Here is a 19,411-nt window from a genome sequence, read left to right on the forward strand (position 1 = left end):
TCAGTGAAGCTGGTGAAGCGTCTAGAGCAGCTGAGGTTTGTTTAGCCTGGAGTAAAGGAAGCTCAGGAGAGATACTGCTCTCTACAACTACCTGAAAGGAAGTTGTAGTGAGGTGAGGGGCAACCTCTTTTCACAGATAGGAAGTGGCAGGGGAGGTTTAGATTAGATACTGGGAAAAATTTCTTAATTGAAAGGGTGGTCAAGCGCTGGAATGGATGACTCAGGGTAGTGGAATCACCATCCCTGAAAGGGTTCAGAAGTTGTGTAGTAGTGGCACCTGGAAACATGGTTTAGCTGTGGACATGGCTGAGCTGGGCTAGCATCTGGACTCAGTTTTGGAGGTCTCTTCCAACCTTAAAAATTCCATGACCATGCTTCCTTATTTAGAAGTGTGCCATTTGCTTTTAGCATTTTTAAATATTTTTAAATACTGAATGTTTTCTTTTTTTGATGGGGAGATTTTTTTTTAATGTATCTTTACATTCATGTTGTGATACTGGGGATGGGGGCCAAGTCTTTTGCAATTTGCGATAAAAATGTAAACAAGATACTCAAAAAAAGCTTTCCAGTAATTGATCGTCTTACAGACAGATAGTAGCTCAGGTTTTGAAGTAGTTTTGTATTAAGGGGAGAGAAAGGAGACCACCTTTGAAAAACATGGTAAAATATTTCAACAGCATATTTAAAATTTCATGAATGTTTGATACTATACACTGCAAAAGTTAGAAATAAGAATGGGGCAACTTAAAAATTTAATTCTGTGGTAAAAATAGTAATACTTTATATTATCCTTCATGTAGGAATTATTTTGGTTTTTCCTTTTTATATGAATAGAAACTGTCAATGGTAACTCATGTTCCTAAAAGAAATCAGAGAGTAGATGTGAGCAATCTCACCAGAGTTCAATTAGAGCATTGTAAAAAGCTTGATTTTTTTTTTTTTCTTTTTAAATATTTTATTATGTTTTGGTTTTTTAGCCTGTTCAGGTTAAAAAATGCAACCAACCCAACTAAAGACCAGCCAAACAAGAAACCCCCACCATCAAACAAACCACCCCCAACAACCCAACACCAGAAGTCGAAACTGAAATCATCATAAGTCTTTCTGGACTTTCTGTACTGGTTGCATTGAAGACATCAGTATTTGCCAGAAGCTAAATGGTGTCTAGAGTAGCCAATTTCCATTTGCTCTTGAAATCAGAGCAAATGAAATGCTGATGCTAAATGGCTTTTTCTGTTTGCTGTAACAGCGAAGAGTTTGCTGTTATTAATTAGCAGAGGGTGAACGATGTGAATACTGAACAACTTATTTTCAAGCTCTTGAGCAACAACAACAAAACCCTTTGGTTTTTCATTTCCATGCTTTCATAGAGAAGAACATAAGCTTATTAACAACTTATTTAAAATTTGTACTTTCCCTCATTGGAATAGTATTATTTCACCGCCCCCCTGCATTATTATATTTTTATTTGCAAAATGTTAGCTATGTTCATAAGGTGCAGGGATGTATGTAGTGACTATATGTAACAGAGAAGGGAAGCAGAAACAGTAATATTTGTTTTTCAAAAAAAGCTACCAAATTCACTTAAGGGAAGAAGCTTTGTTATATCCTTCTTCCAGGGTAGTAACCTCTGCAAACTTTGGTAAAAATAATGCAGGGGTGTTTTTTGTTGGGTTATTTTGTTTTGTTTTAAGAAGGCAATTTCTCAGTTTATGTAAATGGCAATAATGAAAATTTTTATTTTAAAACTCAAAAACTTGCATTTGATAAAGTTCAGAAAAATTAGATTGAAAAACCTAAGGCTTAAGTTCTTAGTATAAATGACCCCTCAATTTTTTCTCTCCAAACTCATGATTATTCTCCTTGTTTAAAGATAAGTGTGTGAGAACGTGTTTTGTAGACTGGGATATAAATGTGTAGTTGCACATAAGTATAACTTAGGCTCAGTTATGTACACTATCTGAAGTTATTTTTGTTGAGTCTGCCGTGAATTCTGTTTTGTTTCAGTTGTTCACTAAAATGCATTTACTGTTTTATTTGAATGTGCGGTAAGGTAACTTCTTAGTTGTTGCTTGCTTATTCTGAAAATTATAAAATATCCAACATAAGCCATACATTTCACAGTACTGCCAGTTCAAGCTTGTTGACTGTGATGAACATATATTTTAGTAGTTGTGTGAAAAATAACAAGTCAGAGCTGATTCAAGAACCTTAGAAAAATACACAATAATCACAAGTTTCACATTTGTTTTAATATGTTCTGTTCCCAATTAACTTATATATAATTAACTTGTTTGCACTATATAATATTGTAATTTAGATATTAAATTTCATTTTAGGCTTAAAGACAGATCACAATGTTGGAGTAACAGATTTCAGAACTTCTTTACATATGTTGAAAATAAAATTAAGTAATTTCAGATTTATAGTGGGATTTTGGGGATTTATTTGATAAAATTATTTATTGTAAATGTTTGCAAGGGAATAAGCTTAGAAGTGGGCATCTATGTTCTAAGGTGCACTTTTGCATTTGGGAAGCTCTTCCCCATTGTAGTCTGTTGTTCTTTATTATAAAATAACACACTGATAATTTTTCAACCCCAAATATATTTTTCAACACAGGAGTCATGCATGTAAGTTGTACTCTTCAAGTCATCAAATCATTTATTTTATCTTACCATATCTTTATCTATAGCTTCTCCTCTTATGGGTGCCCAAAGTTTTCCTAATCTGACTACAACTGGTACCACATCAACAGTGACCATGTCTACATCCAGTGTTACTAGCAGCAGCAATGTAGCTACAGCAACTACAGTTTTATCTGTTGGTCAGTCGCTTAGTAATACTCTAACTACTAGCCTAACATCAACATCTAGTGAGAGCGATACAGGGCAGGAGGCAGAATATTCTTTATATGGTAAGTTTCATTTTTAAATGAACATAAGCATTAGACTTCCCATTAATGACTTTTCCTTTTATCACATTGTTATGATTTTCTCATATTTACTGAAAAGTATTTGAAAGTTGAGCTGTTTGTATGTTACTAGTTCTGTAAGGCAGTAAGTAAAATAATGTTAGCCTAGTAGTATTTCCTTTTGTTTTCATATCTTTCTTTTCAGCAGTTTCTATCCCATATTACTATTATTTATGATACAGTTTATCTAAGCACTTGAATATTTTCCCTCATTAGGTGTAGCTCCTAATGTAGTTTGTATATGTACTTCTAATTACAATCAAAGTATTGTTTTTTGTTGTGTTGTATAGGCATGCTACATGCCCAGTCTGATTTACCTTGTATTACTCTGATTGAAAAGCATCCACCATTAGGCACATTGTACCCTTAAAATAGCTTCCAGGTATCTCAATGCCCTAATAGTAATTGCAAAAAATTGGAAAAACCCACAAAAATTGACAGGAAGAATAAAATTACATTATTTGGCAAACAGATCCAGAGTTGTGTGGACGCTATACCCTAGGAAGAGACTTTAGGACAGAGGTTACTTGGGGCATATGAATGCAGTGAAAGAAGATTTAGATAATTTGATCAGTAACACATAGGAATTGAGCTGATAAAATGAAGTCAAGAAAAACCTGGGTTGGATATGGGAAAATAATTCCTAATGTAAAGTTTATTGAGTTGTGAGATATTCTTGAAAGAAAGATACTTGATTTATTTAAAATATTGTTGATTAAGACTGTGTTCTATTTTGTTGCCTTTTGAAATTACTTGAAAAATTTCTGGTCATTTCAATGGATATTGGAATTGAACTGCTTGGAGGCAGTTGATTAATATATCTGTGTATATAGTTTATCTTTACTCTTTTAATTAAGTTACTCTTAATTAATTTGATACTTTGATTGGGTGACAAGTCTTAAAATATATCACCAACAACTGAGCAAATAGAGTGTATTCAAGTATCAGTAGGGGTGGTAGCAAAAATACAAAGGGTGTTTGGGTGTTACAGATGTGCATAGAAAAAGGTAAAGTTCAAAGCTTCATCCCAGTCCCCTTGGATTGCTATGAACTTCTTTTCTGGTTCTGGGTGGTTTTTTTAAAAATCTTAGTACTAAGTGAGTAAAATGGAATTTTGCCTTCAACTTCTTGTTACAGTAATTAATTAGCATTTGAATCTTTAAAATATCACTCTTAAATGTTTATCTAATATGTCCTTTACATTGTAAGTTTAGGTCTAAACCACACATTTTTAGTGGAAATTACATCACTCACCTGTTTTTAAATTATTGAGACGTAAAAACAGACAATATGCAGTTGTGCACCATTTTCTGGTGACCTTTTGTAATCTAAAGTAAGTGTAATTATGAAGTGTTATAATCCGATGAGAAGCAGATCACTCTTGATCATCACTATTGGTTGTACCAATACTAAGTGCTTCTATAGTTATGCTGTTGGCTAGATCCATGGATCCACTTTTTAACAGGTGTATGCTTTTGTCACAGCTTTTATTCCTGTTATGCAATAAGCAGTATTTTAATCTTCTTTTTCTGGTTTAAATGAGGTTTGTTTTTTCACTCTTTCAAATGCTTCTGTTCTTTATTTTAAAAATTTTGCTTTAAAAATGAATTGTCTTTTGTTCTGTATGTAAATATATATATATGTGTTATAGATTTTCTTGATAGCTGCCGAGCTAGTACTCTGTTGGCAGAGTTAGATGATGATGAGGATCTACCTGAACCAGATGAAGAAGATGATGAAAATGAAGATGATAACCAAGAAGATCAAGAATATGAAGAAGTTATGGTATGGTATAGTAAGCATTGATGGTATCTTAATTGACTAACAGCTGCTTTAAAAATCCACAGATTTTTTTTGGCAATAGGCGCTCCTAGCTACAATATCTCCATTAGTTAAAACAAATTTATTTAGATTTATTTAGTTTTTTGCATGTAGTCAAAAACGCAAGAAAAGTGTTTTTAAACACCGCCATACCCAAAACCTTACAGGTCAGAAATAACATCTTAAAACTAGGCTGGGAACAAGATGACAGCCAGTAGAAATGATGGGACACTAGTTAACAGGCTGATGTAATGGTATAACTGTGGATATGCTGCTGCATATCCAGTGATCCAGTTCTGGGGTGTGTTTAACTGTAGACCTGTATGAAGCAAGCCAGAGGAAATCTCTCTCTTCTCAAGAACACCCCCGAAACCCAACAAAAAAACCAATGGGGTGGGGGCTAGACAAAGCCTGGCATGGTAGTTCACATGGTTCTTGCCTACACTATTGGGAGTTCTGGCTTTTCATTTGGTTGTTCTTTACTGGTATGAATAGTGCTTCTACCATCACTGAAATGATCAGAATGAATATTGCAACATCTAAGAAGAAAAATAGAAAATTTCACTAATGCTAATTTAATGTTTTACAGAATAAATATAAATATTGTTTTATGGAATTATAGAAACTTCATCTTGTAATTAATATGCAAATATTTATGTCATTTGAGCCAAAATATTTAGCATTTTAACTTAGTGTGTGTCACCGCGACACACAAAGCAGCCACACGCAGACAAGAGGTTTCGCAGAGCAGAGGTTCCTCCGTCCAGCTCAAGGCTGAGACAGGGCGGAGAGAGAGCCTCTTTGTTTTATTTCTTACTTTTTATACATTTGTGGGTCTAGCAGAAGATTGGCTTTTAGAGTTTTCACCTCTCAAGCCAGACCAGCTGTCAGTTACAATTGTTTTCAGGTTAGAAATATGCAAACAAAGGTCAGAGAATGAAAAACAAAGGATTTGTTTATGTTACATATGTGGGGAAAAGGTAGAACTGCTTTTAATATTGTACAGTAACTAAAAAGATCTGACTCCATTTTATGAAAAATCAAAAGGCTATAAAAAACTCAGAAAAACCAGGGTAACAAGTGTGTTTATGGTCTTATTAGAAACTCAGGTACGTGACTAAACATCTCGTTGTTTCACCTTCTGCACAAAAATTCCAAGTTAGGAAAAAAATGAAGCCAGTGCAAATTAAGTGGATCTGCAATGCAAACAGTGACTTTGTAGAACGTTGACCAGTTTTAAAAATTATTAAATGGAGTTACTATTGTTGTTCATGGGAAGTAGCAGAAATAGCTAAAATAGACTTTGCTTTAGAGTACGTATCAAGAAGCAGGTCTGGAAAAGAAAATTTTCCTTTCTTGGGTTCCAGTACTATTCCCTCTGATAAACCATGCAATTCTTCTCAATGAGAAGCTGAAGAGACTGAAAGTTTGTTGTAGAAAATTCATAACCAATTAATATGTGTTAAAGCTTATTGAAAATTAGATTCTTTTCCCCACTAAAATAGTTCAAGTATTTTGATACTTGATTTAATCTCTGGATAAAATGTGTATATATTATATATCAATATATATATACACTTTGGAAAAAAGTGCTTCTTGTTTTCAAACAAATATATATGTTTATTTTGATGTCATTGGATATATTCGAACCTCTCGTGTTGCAAATTTGTTGAATACACAAAACATCTACACCAAATTTGCTGGTCTAAAGTACTCTCCATTTTCCTGTGTTCTGGCGCTTCATGGAAAGTTTAATTCTTTCCAAAAACTACAAATACACCTGTGCCAGCTTTGATTTATTTTATGTTGAATTTATAGAGAAAATTAACATAATGAAGACATAATGAAAGGACAGAATGGGTAAGGTTGGCAAGAAGCACAGTGGGTCATCTAGTCCAGCCTCCCTGCTCAGTCAGGGTCCCCCTAGAGCACATGGCACAGCATTGTGTCTTGGTATCTCCGGAATATCTCCAGTTTGACACACAACCTGTCTCAACCTGTTAACCTGTGTTAACTCACACAGTAAAGTTCTTCCTCGAGTTCAGGTGGAACTTCCTGTGCATCAGTTTCTGTCTCTTGTCCTATTGCTGGCACCACTGAGAAGAGCCTGGATCCATCTTTTTGACTGTCTCATCAGATACTGACAGACATTGATGGAGTCCCGTCTCATTTGCCTCCTATTAAGGCTGAACAGGCCCAGCTACCCCGGGCTTTCCTCATAAGAGAGATGCTCCAGTCCCTTAGTCGTATTTGTAGCCCCCATGAGGCTTCTTCAGGAGCTTCATGTCTCTCTTGACTGAGGAGCCCAGAACTGGATACAGCATTCCAGATGCAGCCTTACCAGAGCTGAGTAGAGTTGCAGTTTAGTTTGTGACTATATTCATGAACTCTCAATTTTTAAATCAAATTAGTCTCTTTAGCAGAATCAAAAAAAAAATTTTTTTTTTTTTTTTTTTAAATTTGTTTGTTTGTTTGGGTGGTTTTTTTAGGAAGAAGAGGAGTATGAAACCAAAGGAGGCCGTAGAAGAACATGGGATGATGATTACGTATTGAAACGGCAGTTTTCTGCTTTGGTTCCTGCTTTTGACCCAAGACCTGGTCGTACTAATGTGCAGCAGACAACTGACCTAGAAATCCCTCCACCAGGTATGCTGACAGAATGTGTGATGCTTAATCTGGCTTTAGGGTGGAGATTCACTGTTAATGGCCCTCTGGATCTGGGGAGGCTGTCACTGTTAATCAGTACAACATGCTCTTATGGCTGTGTGGCTTTCATCTACCTCTGCAGATCTAAGCATTATTGAGGGAAAAGTAAATTAAGTGCTGTGTAAAATAAGCAAATTTAGGAGTTTAACTAGGGTCATCTCTTACCATGATAAGTAATAAAATCTCTTGATATGCTAAAGATGTGATAAAGATGCCTGGTTCAACCTGCAGGGACTTCACTGTGTTTAAGCTACCCAGAATAGATGTGATTGGAGAGGATGTGCTGAAACAGTGCAAAGCTGAGGCAGGGGCAAGGTAATACAGTGATGGAGCAGTGTGTATGGTTAGCAGCACAACACCTGATCTTGCTCCTTAGTTCATTGTTGTTCAGCACTGTGAATGTGCTCAATGTTCATTACAGAGAGGAATACAGAGAGGTTTTAGCATATGCGGAAATAAGCCATTTTGAAGAACTGAAAGCAAGGTACTGTGTAGGAGAAGAATTCATGTGCTGTGATAGTATCTAAGATGCTACCAAGATATAGGGATCAGTAGGGATTTCAAAAATTCCTGTTAATTTTACTCCCATAAAGAAATGGTTCAGTCATAATTTAGTTCATAGTTAGAACTCCATCTCATCTCTTTGGCATGTGTGCCATGCCGTTACACTTCCTTATTGAACCACATTATTGACATTTAAGCTACCTTGTCATGCATTATATATTTTGTGTTAAGGGTTCTCCAATGATTTTTGCAGGTACACCTCATTCAGAACTCTTGGAAGAGGTCGAGTGCATGCCTTCGCCACGTTTAGCACTTACCTTGAAAGTTTCGGGTCTCGGAACAACTCGAGAAGTAGAACTGCCCCTCACAAACTTTCGATCTACCATCTTTTACTATGTACAGAAATTGTTACAGCTTTCCTGTAATGGCAGCGTGAAATCTGACAAACTTAGACGTATTTGGGAGCCAACATACACGTAAGCTCACCAGTTAATTATTCTGTGTAGAGAACACTGTGACTGATTAAGAAAAGGATGTTAGTTTTTCTAACTTCTCCTCTGTAATAAGTAATGCTAGGATTAGATTTTTTTGGTGTATATGGCAGGTTGTTATTACTGGTTTTAAAACTACTGCTGTGCCTGCAAAACCAAGAAAAAAATCATAACCTTTAGGGATCTGCTTGGAACATTCCCATGGGATTATAGGCCTGGTGAAAGGAGCAGTCCAGGAGAGTTGATTTTTTTTTTTTCAAGGATCACTTTCTCTTTACTTACTCAAGAGCAGTCCATACTAATATGTAGGAAGTCAGACAGAGTTAGTAGGAGACCTGCATGGATGAACAAAAAAGCATGAAAAGGAAGCATGCAAGGAGTGGAAAAAGGGTCAAGTGATCTAGGAGGAATCCTAGTTGTGTGAACTTGAAAACAGAGCATTAGGAAAGCCAGAGCACGTCTGGAGTTGAATCTGGTAATATGTGAATGGCAAAAGCTTGGTTAGTGGACACTTACTCGACATCCAAATCTATGGGACCCAGTGGAATGTACCCATGGGAGCTGTCCATTCTCTATTATATTTATTATGAGGACTGGGAGATACTTCTGAGAATCGGAGAAAAGGAAGTGTCATTCCTGCCTCTCACAAAGGCAGAAAAGATCTAGGTCCTGGAGACCTTTCTCAAATGATGAAGGAGAAGAACGTGATTGAAACTAGGTGGCATAGATTTATGAAGAGAAAATCATGCTTAAGCAGCCTTATAGCCTTCTACTATATGCCTAGCTCAGTGGATGTGAAGAAAGCAGCAGATGTTACTTTCCTCAACTTCAAGAAGGCTTTCAACGCTTTCTCTCTCACTGACAAAATTAGAAAGCATGGACTAGATAGAGTCTGAAAAATGCCTGAACTGCTGGGCTCAGATGGTTGTGGTCCTTCGTGTAAAGGCCAGCTGGTGTACCCCAGGGGTTGATGAGGAGTCCAGGACTGTTTAAACATCTACATGAGTGGACTGTATGATGGGACAGAGCAGACCCTCAGCTTGCAGGCAAAACAGAACTGGGGAGGAGTCACTGTTGGACCAGATGGTGGTGCTGCCATTCTAAGAGACCTCATCATGCTGGAGAAATGGGGAGACAGGAACTTCCTGACACTTCACAAAGGGACATGTGAAATGTATCAGCTGGGGAAGAGTAACTCTGCATGTGCCAATTCAGGCTGGAGGCCAGCTGGCTGAAAAAGGCTCTGAGGGTCCGAGTGGACATAAAGTTAAACGTGAGCCAGCTATGGACCCCAGTAGCAAAGAAGTTCAGCAGCACCCTGGGCTGTATTAGGAGGGTTGAGTGAGGTGATCATGCCCATCTGCTCAGCACTGGTGAGAAACACCTGCGGTGCTGTGTCCCTGCAGTGCTGTGTCTGGCTCCTCAGTACCAGAGACATGGACACCAGAGTGAGTCTAGCAAGAGGCTGCTAGGATGATTAAAAGGCTGATTGCTTCTGTCATACAAGGAAGAGTCTGAGGGATCTGGATCTGTCTAGCCAGGATGAAAAGACTTGTGGGCTCTTACCAACATGTATGAATACCTGATGAAGGACATAGGGAAGCCAGACTGTGGGCTTTTCTTTGTTGTGACATGTGAAAGGATAACAAGAAAAAAGGACTTAAGCTAAAATACAGGAAATTCTATTTAAACATGATATTTGAGGGCCCTTCGTATCTCAGCTCTCTCAATGTTAATTTGACCATACTAGCTTTATAGTAATAGACAGAAATTGTAGGGCTGTATGATGGGGAGTGTTTTCTGTTTACTACTCAGATGCAACTCCTGTCATACTAGAAGAATAGTTTGTATGAAAGCGACAACTGCAGTATTTTTAACTGTAGTTCAGATTTCATCAGTGCTTATGTGTTGCACCTGTTTTCTGAGTTGCCTTCTGTCAAAAATTGCATGCTGTAACAAACTGGTTTTTAGTTAGAAAACACTAGAAATAGTTGTAAATGTGCATATCTTCTAAGTTAATGCACAGCAAGCTTCCCTAGGATTTCAAAATTTTAAAGAGTTGGTGCATGCGTAGTGAAAAATCTAAAGCTGATTTGGGAAATTGGCACAATGAAGGTTGTTTGATTACTCAAGTCTCAATTAAGGAAACATCAATTAAATACTTTGCAAGATAAATGCCAACATCATGAGAACAAAGCTTAAGAACTTTGCTGCGTCAGGGTATCTCAGATGTTCTGTGCAGCAAGGAGCAGCTGCTGTTGCTGTTTTCCATCACATTATCTAAATGTCACTGATACCTAACAAGTCAATGTATAACCTCAGAATTTAGAGGATGTGCTGTGAGTGTGAAATATTAACTCATTGTTTTGATGTCTAGAATCATGTACAGAGAAATGAAGGATTCTGATAAAGAGAAAGAAAGTGGAAAAATGGTAAGACCTACTTCTGTGCCTTTGTGTTTTATGGCTGTTTTAATAAAAGCAAAAGAAATATTATTGCAATTTTTGAAATGCTACATTAAAAAGGACTAACAGTTTTCAATTACTTAAAGAATATTAGTGAGTATATTTGTAAATGCATGCTCCTTTTAAAAAAATACATTATGTATTGCATGTGAAATCTTAAAGACTTTACAATCAGGAAAAACCAACATTTGGTGGTTCCTGTTGTAGGGTTGCTGGTCAGTAGAGCATGTGGAGCAGTACCTTGGCACTGATGAATTACCAAAGAATGACTTGATAACCTACCTGCAGAAGAATGCAGACTCAGCTTTCCTGCGCCACTGGAAATTAACCGGCACTAATAAAAGTATTAGGAAAAACAGAAATTGTTCCCAGCTCATAGCTGCATACAAGGTATATGTCTGCATCAAAACTTTTCTTTTATTATGAATGGCTGTGTGCTTTGTTTTGCAGCTTTAAAGATTCTTGTGGAGGGAGAGCCATGGTATTTACAGGGAAGCTGAATGTTCAAAAGCCAGTTTCAAATTTAGGTTTTGCTGCTCTTGCCTTTTTATTTTAATGTGTTCTGTTAAATGTAGTTGTGTTAAAATGCATTTGAATCATGATTTGCGCTATGCACAGTTTAATTAAGTGTTAAGTTTGAACACAGTAACTTTTTTTTTTGATTTTTTTCAAATCAACTTGGAATACAGTCCTAAAGACAGCAACACAAGTTGTTTTCATTCTTAACCTTTTTTTTTTTTACAGGATTTTTGTGAACATGGATCAAAATCTGGATTGAGTCAAGGGGCCATTTCTACTCTTCAAAATTCTGATATCCTTAGTTTGGCCAAGGAACAGCCCCAGGCCAAAGCTGGTAGCGGACAGAACTCCTGTGGAGTAGAAGATGTTCTACAGTTACTTAGAATTTTGTATATAGTTGCCAGTGACCCTTATACAGCACGGACTTCTCAAGAAGGTAACTTAGTTATTTTGCAGAGCTTCTGAAATATTTTAATGAAAACAAAAAAAATAAAAGAAAACTTTTCTCTTGATTATTTTCAGAAGGAGATGAGCATCCTCAGTTTAACTTTCCACCCGATGAATTCACAAGTAAAAAAATCACTACAAAGATTCTGCAACAGATTGAGGTATTACACAAATACGTTATACACAGTGTGTATATGAAGTATTTTTTTAGGACTTTGTTATTCTCTTCCTTACCTTGACTGTTTAAAATTACTGGTTTTTTTGCCATTTTTTGATTTTTGAATTGTTTCATACATATTTTCTTCCTTATATTTTGAATGAGTAAATTCTGTAAGAACAGACTAGTCTGAATAAAACCATGCAGTTTGTTTTTATACAAAGCATACAAAACTTTTTTATTTGATATATTTTGGTTATGAATAATAACCTTTTCTTGTACCGGACATCGATGTTACAGTGTAATGTGTGTATGTCTGCCTGATTATAATGTAAAAACACAATTCATTATATTAGGGTTCGGAGACCTTTTATTACTCATACATTCTACATAAAGCTTTCAAAAATAGCATTTAGAAAGCATCCTCTTGGTACTATGTTAGTTAGATACATTAGAAGGAAAACTTTAGGATATAGTTCTCCAGAACTACATTTTCTTCAAAAAAAGATTAAAGAAAATTCTCAGCATAATTAGCCCTTGTGTGCTTTTTGAGGTTTGGTTGGTTTTTTTTTTTTTTTTTTCAGTCACATTGTCCTAACTATTTTGTTTTTTAGAAGTTTCAAGTTTTTGTGTTCTTTCAAAGACTATTCTGGCACCATGAACATCCTTGTAGTAATAATTTCTGTAGTATAGTTTATTATAATTGTATTTCAGAAAGAACTGTAATAATATTTCAAGGGAATAATTTTCTACCATCAAGTTTCTTTCATGTCTTCTGATATTGAAATGGTAATATCTAATTTATTTTGGGCAAAACTCAGGAGTAATTCTTTCCAGGTAATTAGGTACTTAGATCTCCCCACAGTGCTTTGTGTAGTGTATATCCCACACATTTACTACAGCTTTTAGTGTCTGTGTCAAAGCACCCCGTGTCCACTCTAAAGTCCTAGAAACTTTATGGACTTAGAATCACAGAGTATGCTGAGTTGGAAGGGATTCATCGGGATCATCGAATCCAACTCCTGGATCTGTGCAGGACATCCCCAGAGTCGCACACTGTGCCTGAGAGCATTGTCTAAATGGTTTTTGGCAGGCTGGTGCTGGGGAGCCTCTTCAGTGCCCAACCACCCTTTGGGTAAACAGTCCTTTCCCAATATGTACCCTTAGTCTCCCCTGACTCAACTTCAGCCCATTTCCTTGAGTCCTGTCACCAGTCACCCCAGAGAACAGATCAGTGCCTGCTCCTCCTCTTCCCTTCAAGAGGAAGTTATAGATTGCAATGATGTCTCTCCTCAGTCTCCTCCAGGCTGAACAGGCTGAAGTGAGCTCAGCTGCTCATCACACAGCTTCCATGTTGATAGCATTTAAAAGGGGGAAAAAAAATCTCAAGTGCTGAGAAGAAAGAAACTTATTCAAGTGCAGATAAAAACTGTCCTTGGGTGTGTTTGCTGTGTATGTACTTAGTTACAAACTTGTTGGGACCACCTAACATTACTAACACTGGTGTTTACTTTATTCCTTGCACCAAACTACAGGAACCCTTGGCACTAGCAAGTGGAGCTTTGCCAGACTGGTGTGAGCAGCTGACAAGCAAGTGTCCTTTCTTAATTCCGTTTGAAACAAGACAGTTGTACTTCACATGTACAGCATTTGGAGCATCAAGGTAAAAAAAAAAAAAAAAAAAAAAAATTTAAAAGCATGATGGCTTCCTTTTCATTTTTTACATATAATAGTTTCTAAATTCCTGATTTTTTTAGGACCTTAATCCTAAAGAGACAATTTTTTCTTGCCAAATTAGAATAATTTTGGATAATGGAAGGAAGAAGATGAACAAGCTCAGAATGAAAAGGAATTTCATTTTTCAACTTAAGCTGAAGACCTGCTCATGTACTTACAGCTAGATATCCTACTGGCCAATTTGTCTGGATTTCAGTACATTGCATAAAGGACTACAAAATAGAAAATATTTGGAGGATCATATGAACTAAAAGTTTTGTGGAAACACATATATTTTTATAGTTCCACAAACTGATGATTTTTAATTCATTAATGTTTTAACAAAACAGAAAAATAAATAAGAAAAATATGCTATTTTGAAAGTTACTATAAGCTGCATAATGGAACTGGAACAAAACCAGACTTTAAAACATTTAAGGTTATCTCTAGAGTTCTTGGTTACCTTGGAATCGTAAAATATTTTGATTGCAGTAGTCATAACCTTGAGAGTATGTAGACAGTGTGAACCTTTTTGCTGGTATACTTTTCTGTAATGAGAAGGAAGAATTAGCTTTTGAGGGGTTTTTTGCTGTTGCTACACTTTGTTTTCCAAATCAAAGGGTAGAGAGTTGCGAAAATTACTGTTTTGTCTTATATGCAGTAGAAGTGCCTCATGAAGAGTATAAAATGAGGTATTTAAAAAGAAAGAAAAAGGAAAAGAAGAAAAGATATTCTCTTGCAACACATGAGTTTAAATCTTTTTATTGTGTAAAAATTTTAACTTTTACAGAAAAATGGTCCATGTATTGGGGTATTTTTTGTTTTGTTTTAGTAGAAAATAATTTTTAGAAAAGCTGCATTTTAAAGAGATCCCTCAGGAAACATTGCATGTTATTTACTTTGTAAGTAAAGAGCTTTCTTAAGCTCTTAAAACACTGGAAGTAGTTCTTAAAACTCATATATTCTGTATGAACTGTGGCTGTGTACACTCTGTATCTGTCATGACACTTGGCTCTATTTGCAAAACAATCAACAGGTGGTAGCTTTGTAGATAGTTTGCTGCTGCATAAATGATAATACATACAAAAATTTGGAAATTTGACTTTGTATAAATACTGCTATTAAAGGCAGCTATTCTTCACTGACATGGGTCAATTTGGCTATGACTGCACTTGAACCATGGTTCTGTGTTTTTCTAAGGAGTATGTAAGTAAATAAATCTGCAAAACTTGGTATCAGTGAAATGATGTGCAACTGCTTACAGTATATAATGAAAGGTGTAATACATGTCAGTAAACCGTTTTGAGCATCTGAGATTAAGGTTCAACAGTAAATACTTCTTGTTCTTCCCACTGCAATGTGAAAACTATAGGGATTCAGATCAAGAACTGTGTATTTTCATTAGTGCTCTCATCAAGCTGGCACTTAGATTAGAAATTATTTAGTTTTCTGACTTCATAAAATATGAACCAGCCCATATTTTGGGACATTTCAGGTTGATAAATAGTTTTGTTTGGTTTCTACCTAAAACAATTAGGAGGTAATTAGTACTTAACAAGTCACTTTTTACTGGTGACTACTTTCAAGTTTTCATGCTGGAAGACATGGAAGTTTTAAACAACTGGTGTTTGTTTTTTTTCCAGAGCAATTGTATGGCTGCAGAACAGGCGTGAAGCCACTGTTGAACGGACAAGGACCACGAGCACAGTGCGACGTGATGATCCAGGAGAATTCAGAGTTGGACGCCTCAAACATGAAAGAGTGAAAGTTCCGCGAGGTGAATCCTTGATGGAATGGGCAGAAAATGTCATGCAGATTCATGCAGACAGAAAATCTGTTCTAGAGGTAAAGCACATCTGCCTAGCAGAGCGAGGTTAGATAGCTATTTCTAATGTACTGGACAGGATATTGAATATCCTGTTCCATAACCGACGCTGAACATTTCACTAGGGTTTTCTTTTACTATTAATTTTTCTTATGTTTTTCTAGGTTGAGTTTTTAGGGGAGGAAGGAACAGGCTTGGGTCCTACCTTGGAATTTTATGCGTTGGTGGCAGCAGAATTTCAGAGGACAGATTTGGGAACTTGGCTTTGTGATGATGATTTTCCAGATGATGAGTCCCGTCAGGTATATTTTAATTTGTATTTTAAATGGTGTACTTGTGTAAAGAAAAACCAGCTAGACATCCAGGAAGGAAGAAGACATGTTCATACAGCAGCTAGTCATCATGGTGAAGAATGACCACTCTGGTCCACAGTTTGTTTTTTTAACTCTTTTCTTTTTAACGGAGCAGTAGAGTATAAAGAGTTAGACAGTGCAGATATCTAATTAAATCCACCTTTAACCATGTCTGCTTTTTTTTGTCTGTCTCTTAAATCAGGTTGATATTGGTGGCGGATTGAAACCGCCTGGCTACTATGTACAGAGATCATGCGGACTGTTTACAGCACCATTCCCACAAGATAGTGATGAACTTGAAAGAATAACCAAACTCTTTCATTTCCTTGGAATTTTCTTGGCTAAATGCATTCAGGACAATAGACTTGTGGATTTACCCATTTCTAAGCCTTTTTTTAAACTCATGTGTATGGGGGACATTAAAAGTAACATGAGTAAGTTGATATATGAATCACGGGGTGACAGAGACTTGCACTGTACTGAAAGTCAGTCAGAGGCTTCTACAGAAGAAGGACATGATTCTTTGTCAGTAGGAAGTCTGGAAGAAGACTCCAAATCAGAATTTATTCTTGATCCACCAAAACCTAAGCCTCCTGCCTGGTTTAATGGAATTTTGACATGGGAAGACTTTGAATTAGTAAACCCACATAGAGCTAGGTTTCTAAAAGAAATTAAGGACCTTGCAATTAAAAGACGTCAAATTTTAAGCAACAAAAATCTGTCAGAAGATGAAAAGAACACAAAACTGCAGGAATTAATGCTGAAGAATCCATCAGGTTCGGGGCCTCCTCTTAGCATAGAGGATTTGGGGTAAGTTTTTGTATTTATTTTTAGAGAGGCAAACAGTGTTGTTTTAGAGATAGAAGCCAACGCATAATTACAAATGAAGATTTCTTAGTTTTAAATATCATCATTGCAAGGAGGAATCCATAGAGATGCAGCCATATGCTTTTTCCTTTGTTTGAGGATTTTCTCTTCTCACCTGCTCAGTTTCCTGATCTTAAATGTGACTGTGCTGCAGTGATGGATGACTCTGGAAACATAAATACTTGTAAACGCAAGTATTTGTAAAACCACAGCTTTAAAAAAAGGGTGATGCAGTAATTTCTTTGCTATGATAACTTGAAATTTATCAAGTTTTTTGGAGAGCTTTTAAAGAGTATAGATTGACATTTCAGATTGTGTTCCTAGTGCAGCGTTTGAGTCCATGTTAAACAGAACACGTGTTGACTTTCAGGAACTGTAAAATACAATGTACTCCTAAGTTTACTTGTGTAAACCCAAGTCAGGATGTCATTCTCCTAGTTTTAAATATGTCCTTTGAAACAACAGGTGTTTTACCATTAATATTATGGTTTGTTAAAGTCATGTTGTGCCACAAAAATTGTATAGTGTCAGAGTTCAGTCCTTACTTATGGCATTGGAATTGTAGACTCTCATGAGCTGCAAGGAACCCCCAAGGATCAACCTGCACAGCACCAACCCCAAGTGTCACAGCCTGTGCCTGGGACCATTGTCCAAACACTTCTCGAACTCTGCCAGGCTGGTGCTGTGACTGCTTCCCTGGAGAGCCTCTTGGAGTGCCCCAGCCTCCCTCTGGGTGAAGAACCTTTGTCTAAAATCCAATCTAAACCTCCCCTGACACAGCTTCAGGCCATTCCCTCGTGTCCTGTCACTGTCACCACAGAGGAGAGATCAGTGCTCACCCTTCCTCTTCCCCTTGTGAGGAAGTTGTAACTGCAGTGAGGTCTCCCCTCAGTCTCTTCTTGTCCAAGCTGAACAGACCAAGTGACCTCACCCACTTGTATGGCTCTAGATCCTTCCCTATATTTGTAGGCCTTCTGTCTATGATCCATAATAGCTTTATATCCTCAAAGAGCTTGTGGAATTTAGCCCTTTTAGCAGAGAGAAAGCAAGTAGCACTATTCAAGGGCCTAAATGCCTAATAGGTTAAGTGGCTCTGTAATTGTTATTACTGGAATTTAATAGAAATTATTTTTCTGAATTTGTGAACTAAAATGGTTTGAGTAGTTTTGAAGCTGATCGCTTAAAGATATCAAATTTATAAAATTTTGAGTGGTTATCAAATCCAAATAAATAGAGAGTGAGAATATGCATTTGCACACCATATGTTTGAAACACATATTATCTGTGTAGTCCATTACTGTTTGTAGTGCTGTGCTTTTGTATATACATGAGCAGTGGTTCAAAGTGATCCACTCACAATGGTTTGAAATCCAGTGAGGTGATTTTGGGCATGACAGGTTGTAAATCTGGTGTGTTTACAAAAGCAGTAGCAGATTTGTTTTAAATTATTAACTTCCTTTGTATTTTGAAGTTTGAATTTTCAGTTTTGCCCTTCATCCAAAGTATATGGGTTTACAGCTGTGGATCTCAAGCCAGGTGGTGAAGATGAGGTAAGAAAATAACCTACCTTTACAATTTAACCAGCAGTTAAATTTTCATTGCCTCAACAGTAACTTTAATGAACAGTGAATTCTTACAGTATATATCTACTCTCTTTGCAGACTGTAACAATGGATAATGCAGAGGAGTATGTAGATCTCATGTTTGACTTCTGCATGCATACTGGTATACAGAAACAAATGGAGGCCTTCAGAGGTAATTGTAAATATAACAACATATATGCAGTTAGGCGGAATAATGGGTGTTTAGGGCATGCTGGTTTTAAAAATAAGCTTTTTACTTAAGAATGCAATAGGTAAGATACTAATTTCAGATTTTTTCCATTACTTGTGCTGTTTTTAATTGTGAAGATGTTCTGTTTACCTTAATTAAGAAACTATTGATGGTTTCTGGTTTGAATAAAATACAATTTAAATGCTGACATTATTTTATAAACATCATTTGGACTCATGTTTATAACTGTATCTTGTGTAAATTAAAGATGGCTTCAATAGAGTCTTTCCAATGGAGAAGCTGAGTTCCTTCAGCCATGAAGAGGTTCAGATGATTCTTTGTGGAAATCAGTCACCTTCTTGGGCAGCTGAGGATATCATCAATTACACCGAACCCAAACTCGGATATACAAGAGATAGGTACTTTTATTCTGAGTGATTTTAAAATAGTAGCTAACAGAAAATGTTATGTGATAGAATGTCCAGAATGTTCATTAGATTAAGATGCCAAATTGGATGAAACTGGTGGTTACTGAAGAGGAGGTGATTGTCTAAAACTGCATGAAATAACCATGTCTTACAACAGATAGATTAGAAGGTGCTTGGTAGTTTCATGATGAGAGAAGGTTAAAAAATATTCAAATACAAGCAACTAGTGAAAACATAATGGCAGGCTAACACAGATTACTAAAAATAGATTTTAGAGGTTTTTATTCTCATGTTTGAGAGTAGTTATAATTTTTTCTGGCCATGTACAGTTGTTACTTTGCCCGTATTTCTTACTCCTTTCTCTT

At 36.4% G+C, this 19,411-nt stretch overlaps 1 protein-coding gene across 9 annotated transcripts in view; it reads left to right on the top strand.

Annotated features, from left to right (window-relative positions):
• Window positions 1–19,411, top strand: part of HECTD1 (HECT domain E3 ubiquitin protein ligase 1) — a 61,687-nt gene that overhangs the window by 40,287 nt on the left and 1,989 nt on the right. For 7 of the 9 annotated variants that reach the window (XM_040065918.2, XM_040065923.2, XM_040065921.2 and 4 more), the window contains 15 exons: window positions 2,696–2,917; window positions 4,626–4,759; window positions 7,285–7,441; window positions 8,259–8,481; window positions 10,874–10,928; window positions 11,169–11,351; window positions 11,706–11,916; window positions 12,003–12,088; window positions 13,620–13,747; window positions 15,444–15,645; window positions 15,790–15,927; window positions 16,181–16,788; window positions 18,317–18,395; window positions 18,507–18,600; window positions 18,887–19,037. In XM_040065918.2, the coding sequence (XP_039921852.1) occupies window positions 2,696–2,917; window positions 4,626–4,759; window positions 7,285–7,441; window positions 8,259–8,481; window positions 10,874–10,928; window positions 11,169–11,351; window positions 11,706–11,916; window positions 12,003–12,088; window positions 13,620–13,747; window positions 15,444–15,645; window positions 15,790–15,927; window positions 16,181–16,788; window positions 18,317–18,395; window positions 18,507–18,600; window positions 18,887–19,037 (2,671 nt within the window). The remainder of the gene's footprint in view (window positions 1–2,695; window positions 2,918–4,625; window positions 4,760–7,284; window positions 7,442–8,258; window positions 8,482–10,873; window positions 10,929–11,168; window positions 11,352–11,705; window positions 11,917–12,002; window positions 12,089–13,619; window positions 13,748–15,443; window positions 15,646–15,789; window positions 15,928–16,180; window positions 16,789–18,316; window positions 18,396–18,506; window positions 18,601–18,886; window positions 19,038–19,411) is intronic. The other 2 variants (XM_040065924.2, XM_040065926.2) reach the window with 2 other exon arrangements.

The sequence above is a fragment of the Hirundo rustica genome, chromosome 6, assembly GCF_015227805.2.
Source record: "Hirundo rustica isolate bHirRus1 chromosome 6, bHirRus1.pri.v3, whole genome shotgun sequence".
NCBI classification, from domain to species: domain Eukaryota; kingdom Metazoa; phylum Chordata; class Aves; order Passeriformes; family Hirundinidae; genus Hirundo; species Hirundo rustica.